This window comes from Chaetodon auriga, chromosome 3 (genome assembly GCF_051107435.1).
Source record: "Chaetodon auriga isolate fChaAug3 chromosome 3, fChaAug3.hap1, whole genome shotgun sequence".
Classification (NCBI taxonomy): Eukaryota; Metazoa; Chordata; class Actinopteri; order Chaetodontiformes; family Chaetodontidae; genus Chaetodon; species Chaetodon auriga.
In genome coordinates this window covers 23,324,588-23,339,535 of record NC_135076.1, presented here as the reverse complement: position 1 = coordinate 23,339,535, position 14,948 = coordinate 23,324,588, and the positions used below count along the sequence as shown (strand labels likewise).

The 14,948-nt window shown below is 42.5% G+C and overlaps 1 protein-coding gene across 4 annotated transcripts in view; it reads right to left on the bottom strand.

Moving 5' to 3' along the window:
• The window catches only part of sbno2b (strawberry notch homolog 2b), a 59,746-nt gene that overhangs the window by 4,742 nt on the left and 40,056 nt on the right, over window positions 1-14,948 (bottom strand). For 3 of the 4 annotated variants that reach the window (XM_076726224.1, XM_076726227.1, XM_076726228.1), the window contains 27 exons: window positions 14,077-14,253; window positions 12,180-12,266; window positions 11,286-11,391; window positions 10,977-11,137; window positions 10,719-10,852; window positions 10,433-10,523; window positions 10,106-10,249; window positions 9,898-10,015; window positions 9,694-9,799; window positions 9,347-9,500; window positions 9,055-9,231; window positions 8,516-8,613; window positions 7,747-7,829; window positions 7,229-7,411; window positions 6,942-7,063; window positions 6,660-6,791; window positions 6,429-6,564; window positions 5,561-5,673; window positions 3,778-3,849; window positions 3,488-3,596; window positions 3,305-3,376; window positions 3,043-3,186; window positions 2,668-2,762; window positions 1,492-1,584; window positions 1,185-1,316; window positions 579-655; window positions 72-262 (listed from right to left, as the gene is read on the bottom strand). In XM_076726224.1, coding sequence (XP_076582339.1) covers window positions 72-262; window positions 579-655; window positions 1,185-1,316; window positions 1,492-1,584; window positions 2,668-2,762; window positions 3,043-3,186; window positions 3,305-3,376; window positions 3,488-3,596; window positions 3,778-3,849; window positions 5,561-5,673; window positions 6,429-6,564; window positions 6,660-6,791; window positions 6,942-7,063; window positions 7,229-7,411; window positions 7,747-7,829; window positions 8,516-8,613; window positions 9,055-9,231; window positions 9,347-9,500; window positions 9,694-9,799; window positions 9,898-10,015; window positions 10,106-10,249; window positions 10,433-10,523; window positions 10,719-10,852; window positions 10,977-11,137; window positions 11,286-11,391; window positions 12,180-12,266; window positions 14,077-14,253 — 3,307 coding nt within the window. The remainder of the gene's footprint in view (window positions 1-71; window positions 263-578; window positions 656-1,184; window positions 1,317-1,491; window positions 1,585-2,667; window positions 2,763-3,042; window positions 3,187-3,304; window positions 3,377-3,487; window positions 3,597-3,777; window positions 3,850-5,560; window positions 5,674-6,428; window positions 6,565-6,659; window positions 6,792-6,941; window positions 7,064-7,228; window positions 7,412-7,746; window positions 7,830-8,515; window positions 8,614-9,054; window positions 9,232-9,346; window positions 9,501-9,693; window positions 9,800-9,897; window positions 10,016-10,105; window positions 10,250-10,432; window positions 10,524-10,718; window positions 10,853-10,976; window positions 11,138-11,285; window positions 11,392-12,179; window positions 12,267-14,076; window positions 14,254-14,948) is intronic. The other variant, XM_076726225.1, reaches the window with a different exon arrangement.

Here is a 14,948-nt window from a genome sequence, read left to right as displayed (position 1 = left end):
ATTTGTCATAAAGAGGTGCCAGCACTCAGACAGAATCACACTTTAGCATCACTTTAGGGGGATGTACTCACCGACTTGCTTGTTATGCTGCTTGGTTTTAAGGCGGACAATCTGCAGGATGCTGGAGCTGGTGATGTCAGACACCACATCGGATACGCGCTTCCACACACGCAAAAGAGCACCACACAACATGTGGTACTGACGGAGGCGCATGCCCTGCAGACACTCCTGGCCTTCCTCAATTTTCTTGCACTTCCCGTTCCTAAGGGAAGGACAGAAAGATAGACAGTCAAACATCTTATGCAAACAACAAAAAGAGCCCACGAGTATCTTGCAAATAAGGAAAACTGTAAGGCAGATTGAGGGACTGCTCTAAGACTGCTCCATCTGAGCATTTTAAACAGTTCACTGGTCATCTGGTGATGCAGGCACATGAGAGACTTGTGGGTTATTTCTTCATGGCTAGTTCTCAGGTGATCTGCAAATCCTTGGGAATGGCATGTGAATTCTAATAACTACCAGCCTGATTGGATGCACTGAGCCATTAATCCCAAGGGACATTGTGGATTCCTACTTACCAGTTGGCATGGCTACACTTCTTGAAGGAGAAGGTGAACTGGTTCTCCCAGCTGTCCCTGGCTTCCTCTGGAGTCACCTGGAAAAGGAAACGCACAACACCGAATCAGCAAAGAACTCTTCATATCCACAGTTTGATGCAACATCCTTATGTAGCTTTAAACATGTACTTTTACCAACACAGAAACATGAGTGACTTTAACCTCCGATCAACAGTTATATCACAGTTACATCTCATTTATGGTACTTTGTTATGCCAAGGAGAAGATGACTACTGTGTGCAGTGGGTTTATGGTGAACACTAATTATCGCCCTGTTGTTCCTGCAGGAAGGGGAAACTATAAAGGAAACCGACAATGTTTTTGTGAATGAGTTTAGGAGTTTGGAATAGCTACATTGTTCAGTTGGAGTGCCTTGAACATAACCTGGTACAGTGCTCTTCCACAGCCACCAGGGGGCATCAGACTCCATATATACTCCATAAAAGCTTTGGTCAAACCTTCCCATTTAACATTAAGATGAAATTAAAAACGTGTTGACATTATTCAGTCAATAGGCACCAATATACAGACAAAACTGGTTCATCAACAGTCAGTCGAGCCAGTTACCTTCCGGTAACGTTGCTGCAGGTTGTCCAGACTCTCGGGGTGGGCCTGCTTGCCAATGTTGGGCTTGTAGACAATAAGGTTCTTGCCTCTTCCTTGCTCAGCTAGCAGCACACATGGGTGGTTACCTCGCAGCTGTGGGGAGGCAAAACAGACAGTGAATGATGTGGACTATCTCAGAATAATAATTACTAAAATAATTGTTCCAGTTGTCAACCATCGAGTCATCATACTGCTACGTACTGATGTCTGTATTGAAAAGTAAATCCTACACATGCAGTTTAGTTTGCATATCATACCATACACTCACCTTCTGGGATAGATAGAACCCCTCATCAGGACCACTGAGCTTCAGTGACTTGTTGTAGGCCTCATCCCAGGGCATACCTCTGTCCACACTGATCTACAGGGGCAAACGGATCAGAGACTAAGACTTAAACTTGATTTTATTGATACCAATTTGGGAAATTATTTTGTTGCAGCAGCAGCAGCAGGTTAAACAACATTTCTAATCAAACATATTTAAAAACACACAGTCACTCAGATACACAAGTGAATAAACTCATCGCCTACCAGAATATTTCATGTAGCTGACACACTCTCTCTCTCTCTCTATTCTAGCTAAACTGGTCAGAACTGTGCAACATTCTGCGCGCCTGCCAACTTCAAAATGTCAAATGTGGGTTCGCCTGCAGCCGACAGCTAAAAGCAGAAGATAGCAGTAATTATCCTGTTTCCACCTCCCACCAGTGTCTACATAGACTCCTCAGCCCTGGGCTAAGTCTGTATGATCACAGTCTTACTGCTGGCAATGTGACATCAATCAAAACTTATATATTGCAAAGGTAGCTACTTGAGTTACCTCTGGGAGTGCAGGTAATTTGGAAGACATTTCACAGTTGTACCAGGTCCCTTGTATGCAATGACTGTGCACAGTGCAAACCATGTCACGGAAATCTTAATGAATTCACAGTCATTGGTATTTGCTACCCAATCTGTGAGGACTGCTTAGCTGCCATTAAACATGAACTTTTAATTGTTTTGGTCTGTTGGGAACCAGAAGCACTGCTGGATTTAACTCAAAAGAGAGAGCACTAGATTTGCATGTTTTGGCCATCATGTATATTCATAGAATCACGTCTGGTTCGTAATGCTCAAGCTTTCTTGGCAGGCAAGCAACGTAGAGTTCAATGTTCAGTGTTCAGAAAAAAGGTCACATCCTAAGCTGACGTAATGTCTAAAGATTGGCCTAGGCATGTTAATGTGCTTCACCAGACTGTTTGTTCCTACATCCTACACACAGGTGCACGTAGGTGACACAATATTGCTGATCTGTTCTTGGTTTGTGCTTCACAATTCTTATTTTGATTCCTTTAACACTAGAGCTGGACATTGCAGGCTCAGTCAAGATATAGTACATTAAATGGTATTTTGCCCACAGGAATGATCTAAGAACATACCTGAGATAAGGTGGTGCAGTGCCTACCTTATAGAGAACAACCTGTCCGTCCTGAGGGTTTCCAACTGTCAAGAAAGTTTCCTGCTTCTCCTCATAGATCTCGTCGTTACCTGGGGCAAGGTCTGTCAGACACACAAGAAGAGGTGTTTCAAATAATTACTCGCATTAGAAGATGAGGCACAGTCTTACTTTTAAAACCACTCCCTGAGGGGCCTGTCAGTATTATAAAACATTTCTAATTTCACTGATTAATAACTTTCATTGTTGTATAATGTCAATCTTTGAAAAGCTTGTCAATATATTCCAAAAAGTATTGTTTTGGTTTTTTTTTTCGTTTTTTTTTTACTTTTGGTTTGAGTATACGCCTCACGCCTCATTTGGAGTAACACTGGACTTCCATACCTAAGATTCCCATGTCATATTTGCCCTCCTTCTTATCCTTCTCGATCAGGTAGTCAAAGTTGTCAGTGAAGTACTGGAAGAGATGGTTCTGCTTGTGGACCTCCAAGCCCAGGATGCGATTTAAGAACTTGGTGATGCTGCAGTCTGAGATAAAGACACAACACAGAACAGTCAATGCAGCTGATTTCGTGTTGATAGGTGAACACAAATGAGTTAAATTGTGAAATAGCCGGGGTTGACATATGGCTCTTGGATACTGTACCTTTCTCAGTACTGATGCCAAAGCGAGGCTCCTTACAAAATATGCCCACATCCATCATTCCAAGTTTCATGTCTGAAATAAAGCATAACATAATTGCTTTACTAATTAATCACAGTAAACGTTGTGCTGGTGAAGTTGGTCTGTGTCTACACTTGCTGACAGTCAACCAAAGCTCAAACATACCTCTGAAGAACATGGCGTCACCCCCAGGGTAGCCTTTGGGAGGGGGCACCTTGTTCTCTATGTGGCCAAGGATTGCTTTGGTGATTTTGTCCAGAGCCTTGGTACCATACTGCAAGAAATGGTACATGTCAGTACAGCGTAGACAAATTCACACAGAAGCAACTTAGCAATGCACATTAACAGTTAAACGAAGAGATCTTGTGTTCTGCGGAGAGTGAGAAATTAAAAAGAAGCATATTTTGACACTTGAAGGTCATAATATAATTTCAGGGTTGCTTAAATTTGCCTACCTTATTCTCAAAATTGTACTTGCTCAGGTCTCTGGATTCTGTCGCTCGTCTGTCTCCATGGGTTAATGCACCCTGCAAAGTGGATTAGCAACGGTATTATCATTAGTATTAGCAGTATTAGCTTCACAGCCTTCAGAGCATCATCGCACTAATACAGACAGACAGACAGTGATGTAGGATAAATCTGCTCTTGTTGATCATCATTACACAACATCATTATTCAACTTCACTACTCAGCCTTGGTACAAGAGGGTGAACATGACTTTTTTTTAACTAATAACAAAAGGACAAATGTGTATATGGATATTACAGTAGATAACAGTATGCACATCTAGCCTTCTCATTCATTAATTCTGCTCTTTAAATGTTAAAGACAGTATTTAACATGATTGTGGCGTGTATGTTACGACACCACTTCTCTTCTGTGCAAACACAGCAGGCGCCACTTTTAATTAACTGAAAATCTACAATGGTGTTCAGCAAACATGTTTGTAGGTCTGATATAACTCTGTGGTTTTATAACCGATGTGTATGGAACCACAGCGCAGTTTTCAAACCCAGTCAAGTAACATTTAGATGCAGGTACATTTACTCTGCATCAACCAGCAGCATGTGAAAGTTTCATTACACACACACGCCCCCACACGGGTGCGCACACACACACCACATGACCAGGGTATCGAGAGGAAACAGTCAAGTTTGAGGCGTGAAGCTGAATTTTTCCTTCAACTGTCTACTAAAGTCATTTTTTGCCTTAACAGAACTTTTTTTTTTTTGCAACATTTTGCAAAGTTACAGACAGATAAAGCCTGAATTAAAAGATGCTTCTTAATCTGCTTTTGTCTTGTAGTTGTCTTCTAATACTCCAGCCTGTGTTTGACTGTTTTCCATACTTTTAAGATTTCAAATGTACTGTGACGGGGGTGAAGGAAAATTTAGAAGAAGCAAAGTCAAAAGCAAACTTGTAGCCAAAGCTGACTCTGCCCACACAGAAAAATGCCTTGAGATAACAAAACAAAGGGATGTCTTAGCCAAATATGACTTCACTGCTCATCTGGAGTCAGCCGTTTTGTGAAGGTATTCAGAATGGAGTGACTGTGTGCGCGCGCGTCTGTTTGTGTGTGTGTTTGTGTTGTATCGGGTTCAGGCAGGCAGACAGGCGAGATGTGACCTATTCTTGATGCGGATTTACCGAACACAGCTGGCAAACACAAGAACGGCTTCTTGGAACCGCCAGCCCAATGCACACTCCTTGCCCTTTTCCCAAAAGAACTGTCATGCTGTGTCACTATGGAAATAAATGACTGCTGGTGCCGAAATGCATTGATAATTATGGAAAATAGACCTAGACTTATAAATTATCCAGACAAGCTGCTTTTTCTGCTTATTCAGTTTTCCCTCACTGAGCTGGAGAGGGGAAAGACCCAGAATCTCTTGAGGTTTGTGGAGGCAAACTGAAGAAAGTTCAAGTGAACCAGCAATAAAAGAGACTCTATAGAGAGTGTCTAGAGTCGGGAATACCCCAGCAAACAGGAAGGACAGAGGGTGAGGGCAGGGTGAGGAGGAAAATGGTAGAGTTGATAGCAACCCAGAGCACAGCAATCAATAAACACTGAACAGATAGTATCTGTTTACAGTGAAACAATTCTTCTCACACTCCATAAGACAACACAATGTCAACGATTATTTTCTCCTGAGACAGATTTCACTCAAAATAAGGGGGGAAAAAAGAAAAGCAAATGCTGCATACATACAAAGACATCTATATGGCTATGATATTTACCAAGCTCTCTAGCCTCTTAGCCACAATGGAGGCGAAACGTCTCTCCCCAGCCAACTCTGAGATCAGGAAGATGTACTCTGGGGCCGTCACCTGATTGGATCGATGGGTGCGACCTGGAAAGACAAGGAAAAATAATTTATACAACTAAAACAGCAAGAGAGATGAGGTTCACACCAACTTATCATAATGTCACTTTGTGAGCAACATCTCTGGTTTTAACTTCATTAGTATCAAGAGCCAGACGTGACATTTAACAAGTTTGGGATTTCATCTAGCACAAGCTGCAACCACTCACAGAATGGACGAATGATTAAGAACAGAAACGCATGAAGGGGATATTCCTGGCAACATGATAAGATCTACATAATCAAGAGAGCGAAACCTGATCTTTGCACTCTGAGAGAAGATCCCCTGCTTGAACAGGGTTCACCAACAACCAAAAAACTTTCTGTGAAGTTCTTCTATGGAGGTCCAGGAGACTTCCACAGAATGTCTTATGATGAAATACCTCTTTATGCCTATTTGCATAATGAGTGTGTGTGTGGGAGAGAGAGGGTTAGCAAACTTGCACAAAATATGCATTTAAAACTCATACAAGGAAGTACCCCAGGCAACAGGATACTAAATATGACATATTCATGACCCAGCTTACATAAGGAAGTGTAGCAGCAAAAAACCTCACATTTCATTGACAAACAAATACTGAGTGATGAGCTGCAACGAATCATTTTTCAGACACACTTTGTCCAAGATGTGTTTTTGCTTTCAGTGGGAAATAAGAAACACGTCTTTTTTAAGTTTAACTCTCGAGCATTTACTTCCCTTTACCTTTGAAACACTGATTGCGATATAACATGGCCTGACTCACCAAACTGCTGAATGGCCCTGTCTGCACTCCAAGGCAGCTCCAAGGTCATGTGGACCCTGCGCCTCTGGTTTTTCACTCGCTTGTCTGCCTGCAGGGAAATCCCAGAGCTGGCTGCCTCTGAGATGATGGCCACCAACTGGAAAGGAAAGAAGTTTGGATTATTGGGGCATTTCTGTAAGATACAGATTGTTTTATATGCAGGACCTATATCTTTTTAATCGTGTATCTGACCTTCTCTCCACTCATGAAGCGATCTTTCTCCTTGATGTTAATGTGGTCAATGGTAAGACCCTGCTCAGCCCGTGACTCATAACGGACGCTGCCGTCAGGACGCCGCACCACACGACCTTTACGGCCAGTCATCTGCAGAAAAAATATTCATTACATGGTCTGTTTATTTGTTGTTCTTATGTGTGAACAGCGATTTAAACGGTGCCAAATGAAGAAGGTGTGAATCCCACCTGCACCATTAAAGCTGATTAGATACCTGAGTTCAGCGTCTAAGATTCGTACCTCTGAGACTTTATCTGGTCCGCCAAACTTATCGATGAGCTCGTCCAAAGTATTGAGAGGTAGTTCTTTTCCCAGTATGGATATTTTGTTGAGGAGGCCCTGCTTCATCTCCTCTATCCTGGCTGTGAATACAAAGCAGAGGGGACCTTAACAATGTAATCCTAATAAGCAATAATATAAAAATAATGGACTGGACATGTCAGCAAAGGCTGAAATATCTTTCTTTAGTTGATCCTCTCACACATCACTCCTACTGAAAACACACACTCATGTAAAAATCTTCCTACCTGTCTGGCAGCTAGTGTGGTTCACAAAGATGACATCATCATTGTCTAGCAGGGAGTCTGGAGAGGAGTTGGAGTCTGTGTCCATGCCATCGGAGTCACTACTGCTGTCATCACTGATGTTGATCACACCGCCGCTGTCCACAGTGTGCTTAGCTACCTTGGGCTGGCGACCTCTAGGCTTCCCTGATTGGAAGTCCCAACATGACAATTAGAGTAAGAAACAAGAAGCACAACTCAAAAAAACTTTTCAAAGATTCACTCGATGGGGAGCCAAGAAACAGATGCAGACTGCAAGAAAAAGGGGGATTTACTGTGAATCAAAGCTGCCCGATGGTATGCAAAAATAAACACAAATGGAAAAAAAACATTCAAACACACTGTTGACTGTTAAATTAGACTGCAGGGCAAACGCCTGACATGCGTACATTAAGTGAGAAAAACATAAAATGGGAATTGTTCCAATACTATCGAGGGGCACATATGCTGGGATGGTGTGCAACTGCATCGTCCCAGCTTACGTTTTCTCTTATTCCCTGGTGCCTTCTCCCTCCTCTGCTTCTCTGACGGGAAATGTTTCGTTACAAGAGACTGGAACACTCCCCTAAAGGAAAGAGGAAGAGGAGAAACAGAGAGAAACTTTTATTCTGACAGCAAAGTGATCAACACATGGCAGTTGTGACAATTAAACACTCATTCCTACATTCCTGATTTGGCCTCACTATAACTGTCAGGTGTTGACAGGTAGATGAACATGTTGTGTGTTGGGTAATACACATAGTCAGACATCTGGGCATGTCTGCTATGAGAGATTTAGGGTCAAACAAGTTCAAGGCACTTAGCACCTATACCATACCTTTCCTGTTTTTCTTGGATGAGAACAAAATTAAAAAGTAGCTGATGACTAAAGAGACTATTTCGTTTAATTTATGATAAACTGCATGGCCTAAATACTTTTCATTGTACAGAACGTATGTGGTAAGAACATGTTCTCCTCAAGATTGGCAAATCATTTGGCAGTTTAATGAAGCAACAGCTTGAATTGGAAGAAACCCACAGAGTACTATAGCTTCCAGCAAACAGACAATTATCCTTCCAAACAGGGTTAAAGGTAGCAGAAATGTATAAAGAGGAAACCGCTAAACTTTCCTGTCTTCCTGAAAATCTCTGCAGTTGTGAGTGAACATTTAGCTGTTCAGACTTTTTGTCATTGTAGTGAGAATTCTACCAAATAAACCTTTTGACATAGAAACAGACAATCCAACAGACACAAAATTCATTTTCACTCACTCTGCAGCAGAAACAAATCTGTCGAGATGCCCGTCATTCTCATCCAGGACTTCCCTGGTGCGGGACTCGCCGGTAGACTGCAGCCCGATAACGATGCACTGTGGTGGAAACAAATACACATCAGCAACCTGCTGTGTTACCTGAAGGGACGTCTATTGTGGACTCATTCCTGACAATATGATAGCACATATCATAACATCCATCCAGAATTTTTTAACAACTAAAATGCACTCAACTCAGAGGCAAGAAAAAGAAGACGCAGAAGAAAAAAAGATTTCTGAACGATGCCTGTAGATCCAACAAATAACCTCTGCTGTTCTTGTACACACAGAGCAAAGTACTGACAAAACTGTGGCTCATAACAGCATTAACTTACTAAAACAAAAGGTATACTGTCCTTGTAGTCTTTCAGCACTTCTCCCCTCTTAGGCAACATTTATAGAATTTCAGTTCCTGCTTGGATCTTCCTCTGGGTCATTTATAGTCTTCTAGATTATACATACCATATGACTCAGTGTTCAAGAGTGTGTTGTCCTGACCTTTCCAGCCTCCAGCTCTTTTCGGGCCAGTTCCACCAGGCAGCGGACCTTGGCAGCGATGCAGAGGTATTTGAAGAAGCGCTGGTGAGACGACCAGAACTGTCCCCACAGCGACTTCCTGCTGACCAGGCCCAGCTCATCAGCTGCACGCATGAACACCTGCAGCGCCTCCGCCCACTGGACATAGAATCCAGATGTTAGAAATCACTTGAAAGTAGATTGTTCTTTTTTGTATGTGACCATAAGCAGACACAGCCACCTAAGCCTCACATGTGAGACACATGGTGCTCACCAGTTTGGCAGCTTTGTTATAGACCAGTTTGAAGTCGCTGTCCAGTCCGATCTCTTCAATGCGGAAAGACACCCCTGAGAAGCTCAGCTGCCTGGCGATGTACATCCCGCTCACTTTCATGTCCATGGCAACAATCTCCATGGCACCAACACCTCTGTTTACAACCAGCATACGTATAAATCATTTAACATAACTCGATCACGGGGTCCGGCAGACATTACCAGAAGCTGATTGTAGGGTATTTTCCAGTAAGCTCTGTGATTTGGGGGAACATATCTATGTGATTGAAAGACTCTCAGAAAGCTTAATACTGTGAGTGAAATTCTGCAAGATGTCATCCTACAAACCTCTTCTCGATGGCGTGCAGGAAGTCATCAAAAGCTCTGAAGGGTGTGCCCTCACCCCAGATTCCCAGGCGGCTCATGTAGATCATGTTCTTTGGCTCAGAGGCACCTGGGGCAGAGATGACAGAAAGACATGTTTTAAATCATTTTATGTATTGCATTACATGTAAAAGTGTTTTTCTTTTTTTTTTTTTAGTGTCAGCCTACCTGTGGCACTGGCGTACACCACTCTGGCCCGTGGCAGCTTGTTTTGCAAGTCAAGCACTGCCTTGCCCATCTTTGTAGATGTGGCATTCTTGGCTTTGTGGCATTCATCAAAAATAATCTGTAATGGGGAAAGGTCAAGGGCAAACAGCGCAGACATGGAATGGCAGTTTGTTACAGAAAACACTTGTGAGCTTGTCAAAAAGGATACAACTCCATCAAAGTCTGGCTTGCACCAGTCTAGGATCTGTTTAATTCTTGTCCGGTGCTGCCCTCCTGCCTGGCTCTCTCCAATCAGCGCAGAGTAAGTTGCAAACAGGACTCCTTCTGAGGTAGCTGTGTCTCCATACTTAATCTACGACAACAAATCAAACATTCAACAGAGGAGAGTGGTATTCATGTCCGAACATTTACAGAGCCTCACAGTCGCTGAATACAGTTTGTTCCATTTTCAGCTCAGATGCGCATACAACTTTAACAGCTGCCAAGAACAAAACTCACTTTCTCAGCTTGTCAAACCAATTCCACTTGGACTCACCTTGTTTAAGGCATGCACAGGAATATTCGGTGCATCTATGTCTTTGAGATCTCTCTCTGCATCAAATTTCAGGTCATTGGATATGCTGAACCTGGGGGCAGGAATGGGAAAGTCAGTAATTCCCCCGACTTCTGCACAAATTAACCCCTACATGCTCAAACAACTGGATGCAAGACACAATCATACAAATCAATTTCTGACACCCAGTGAAACACTTGTTATTTAGCTTTTAGATTGGTTTTATGATCCCTCCAAAAGGTCTACCACAGTAGTAACAGTCCCTTACCATAGTGCTTTCTTCCTTCCTTTAAGGTAGTTCTCCAGGATGATTCCTGCCACGGTGCGCCCCTTTCCGACCCCTGCCCCATCTCCAATCAGGAAGCCTGCCCTCTGGTTGTTCTGAAGAATAACCTCGTGTTGCTGAGGGTGCACAAAGAGCACAGGAATGAATAAAGATGCCTACATAATCAACACATTAATCATTCATAGTGCCACGTTGAAAAAGTGCTTCATGCACTGTGTGTATGTGAGCCTGTGTGTGTACCTGGCAGGCGTAGATGATGGCCTCTAGCTGCAGAGCAGACAGCAGGCCACAGTTAATAGTTGTCTCAGGGATAGACAGCGTGTATGTGATGTCGGGAGGAGGGACACTGGAGAGCGTGTTGGTCTCCACCACTATGTCAGGATGAGAAATTCCTATAGTGGCTGAAGAGAGGAAACAACAAATCAGCAGTTTAAAGAAGAGAAAAAAACATGTTGACAGCAAACTGCGCGAAAGTCTCATCATGTTAAGAAGAAAAATGTAGGTGAATTAATAAATAACTGGATGTTGACATTCAGTCTAGTGACCTACATTTGGAGGGTCTGTACTCAGCATATGTGTCTACATGTCCCAGTTCCTCTGTCTCCTCTTCCTCAGCATCCTCTTCTTCCTCTGGTGGCGGCTGGGTTCTCTGAGCCTGGGAACACCACAAAGACTTCAGTAATGTAATTCCAATAATAATAGCCACATATCAGAGCTATACTTCTCGTTTCAGGTTAGGTGAAGACAGGTTAGGGAAGAGACTGTAGCTGAAAGGCGGGTGAGCAGTTAGTAAAAAGTTAGCACAGCAGAGCTAGAGCTGCTTATCAAGGAATGTTAACCAGTGCAACAGTAAAGAAACACGTGAACCCAAAAGATGCAAACCAGTAGAGTGAATGAGAGCTTTGGAACATGTTGATAAAAGAGTGCTTTACATATTCAGGCAACATCAGATAAATGTTATCTGAGAAACTTGACATGCAAAAGAGTCCCATTTTGACAGACAGGTCAACATTAAACTGGCTCTATTCTTATCGCATAAACAATTCAAAAAGACAATGCAGTACATGGAATAATCTGTCCTTCATGCTCTGTGCATTTGCAGAATATCAAATACATGCAATATGCAGCAATGCTTTCATCATCTGTGGTAATACAGACTTGCAAAGACAGCGCAAGCATTATTATTTTACTAATCACACACTACTACCTTCATGGACTGCACTGTCAAAATGTGGTCCTCAAGTTTTAGATTAGTGGCAGGTTATTTTGTTATGTAAAACAATCTTTCTTTATCTTGTATCGCAAACACACAGGGGAATCACAACTGCACATTAGACACACAACATAATGTGAATATCTGTGCAAACTGCCAATGATTAAGCTCTTCTTGTTAGAGAGCTTGGTTTCATTTTGAAGTCAGATTGTAGAGGTTGGTGTGGCTACCTGGAATCCTCCTAAAGGTGGGGTGCTGATAATAGCAGTTATATCATCCAAACTGGCCAAGCCATGAAACCTGCCGGTGCCATTCAGCTGTCAACAAAACATAAAATAAAGAAATAGAAACACAAATAAAAACAGTGCCAAATGCATAAGAAAAGAGAAATAAAAAAACATGACTAACCACTGTATGTGTGTGATGTGTGTGTATATGCATGTGCATGAGAGCGAGTGGGCACTGGACATGGATGTCTAATGGAGCAGCACTCAACAAAATGCAATTTGTTGTTTGGTGGTGAAAAGCCAGCGACAACAACAACAAAAGGCAGATAAAGCTGTGTGTGTCTGGGAAACATAATGGATGAAATGAGGGCAGAATGAAAAGGAAAGCATAAAAGGCTTTCAGAAGGCAGGAGAAATAAATGTACCCTGATTGATATCAAAAAGATATCCTTGGACTCGCCTAATTCAAAGAGGACTCAACAGCAATGTGAGGATGGATAAAGGAACAAATCATGAGGAGCTGCTCATCTCAGATCACCGAATTGGAGACCATGATATAGTGAGTTCAATGAATTTTCTTTGAAAGGACAGTGCACCAAGAACAAGGATATTATTATTTACATTCTCATACCTATCTCTGTAATGGTAGCCAATTCAGAGATAATATTTTGTGTATCACTGAGAGAACAGTAATCAGAATTAACAGGAGCCAATGTGATCAAGTCTCCTAAAGTGTTCTGGCTGCAATCTCAAAATAGCTGGTTAGAAACAGTTACAGTCATTCAATTGATTTGAGTATTTACATTGTGAGAATATTGGATGACCGAAACGCGTTAGCAAATTAAAAAAATATCTGGACAAGAGTGTGTGTATGTCCATCTTAGCTCAGCAAACAACAACCTACTCACAGTGTCATAACAGCATTCAACAGGCTCATTTTTGTCAATCAATCCAGTGTCTGTGATGATACCGTTTGTTTCTGCTTTCAGATTCCCTGAGCATGCATGCTTGGAAGAATAACGGACTTGTTGGGACAATCACATGGATTCAGGTAGATGGAAAATGGATTATCACTTTAGTGGGCAAGAACAGGATAGTAAAATTAGACGAGGCCAGCAGAGAATACCCGCAACGGTATTGGTAGACAACACTGCCGTCCAACGTTAAAATATTCTTTACCGTCCTCTGCAACAGACTTGCTGAATTGTCTTTGGTTGCACCACATCCAGAATCATATGATCAGAGCTAGAAATCCTACCCAGATATTACAGAAAAGCTAGGGATACACCACGTTTGGTTCTCCTTTCACTAATATGTTACATATGAATGAATGACCTTACTTCTGGACTGTTTCATTTGGTTTCCCTGTGCCGTCCAGAAAGTGCTGTCCGTCTACAGTCTGCCTGAATCCATGTGAATGCAGCACTACACGCTGAGAGTACAATTCTTTCAAATTACTGTGAGTGATTGTAAGATACTATGAAGCACAGAGCTAGTTATTGTGTTAAACTTACGAATTAAAATGGAAAAGAGAATGATGTCTGTACGAAAGCTAAATAAAGACACCTGTTCTCAGTGTACAGATTCAATTGATGCCTGAGTTGAAACACAGTTGCAGTGTGGACAGTACTTGTCTTTTCTTCTGTATTTTCAGAAGAATGAACACTAACCTAGCAACACCATGAAAGTGCCACCTGAGAGCAAAATGTGGCAGTGAGCCAGAGCATCACTAATGTTTATATTGCAAGAGGGACAGTCTAAACCTAGCTTGATGGTGCCTGGTGTCCAGTTCCCCCAGTACAGACATACATGTGTGTTTGTATTACATAACAGTTGTACGATGAGCTGTTGGAGTGGTAATCAGTGTTTTTGGTAATGACGTGTGTGTATGAGGGCTGACCTCTAGCTGGCTCTGTGCTGGTGTGGTGGTGGTACTAGTGTTGATGTCCCAGAGGGTGGGCACTGTGTCCAGGTTGTCTGTGCTGATGAAGGACTGGGCATCAGCATACTCCGACAGTGAGTCAGCCGGAGAGGAGAACAGAGAGTTTGTGGAGAGGTCATCGATGCAGGACAGGTCCTGAAGACAGAGAAAGAGGAGGAGGTGTTAAGTTCAACCACTGAAACAGGGCAAAATATGGGACAGAGCAGCAAGTTATACTGATTTTCTTCAGCTTTGAAAAACTTTAATATTGTGAAGGTGACATGTAGATTCCAAAATCAAAACCCTTGTATGCAGCTTCACTCATACAGCCTCTCCAAATACTGTCTTTACCATCAAATGTCATGGGAGAATAAAGCTGGACTATAAATCCTGATTATATATCCTGTATCAGACACCTCACACAGCCTGTGCAGCAGAGGAATAATAAATGTATACCTAAGACAAAAAAAGTGTGAAATGGGTATGGATGGGAGGGAACCACAGACAATAAAGGTGGCACACTCATTCTGGATTTCAGCCAATACTGCACTCTTTTGGGAGTAACACGAGTAGCCTAAACAAAATCTAATCACACACAGATGTATGAGAGCAAGCACGTAAAATAGAAAGCGAGGGGCAGGCATAATGAGAGTGCTTGTGTCTGTGTGTGTGTGTGTGTCATTTCAGCCATGGCTGCCTTCCAGTCGCCCCTCTATTCATATCCTTTCCAAGCCATTAGCATGCCATGCTCTTTAACTAGCCTCTCACAGGCACCCCTGGGCCCCCTGGGACTTATAAACATGGATGTGGGGAGATAGGGAATGAGTTTTGATGAGAGGGGAGAGAGAATG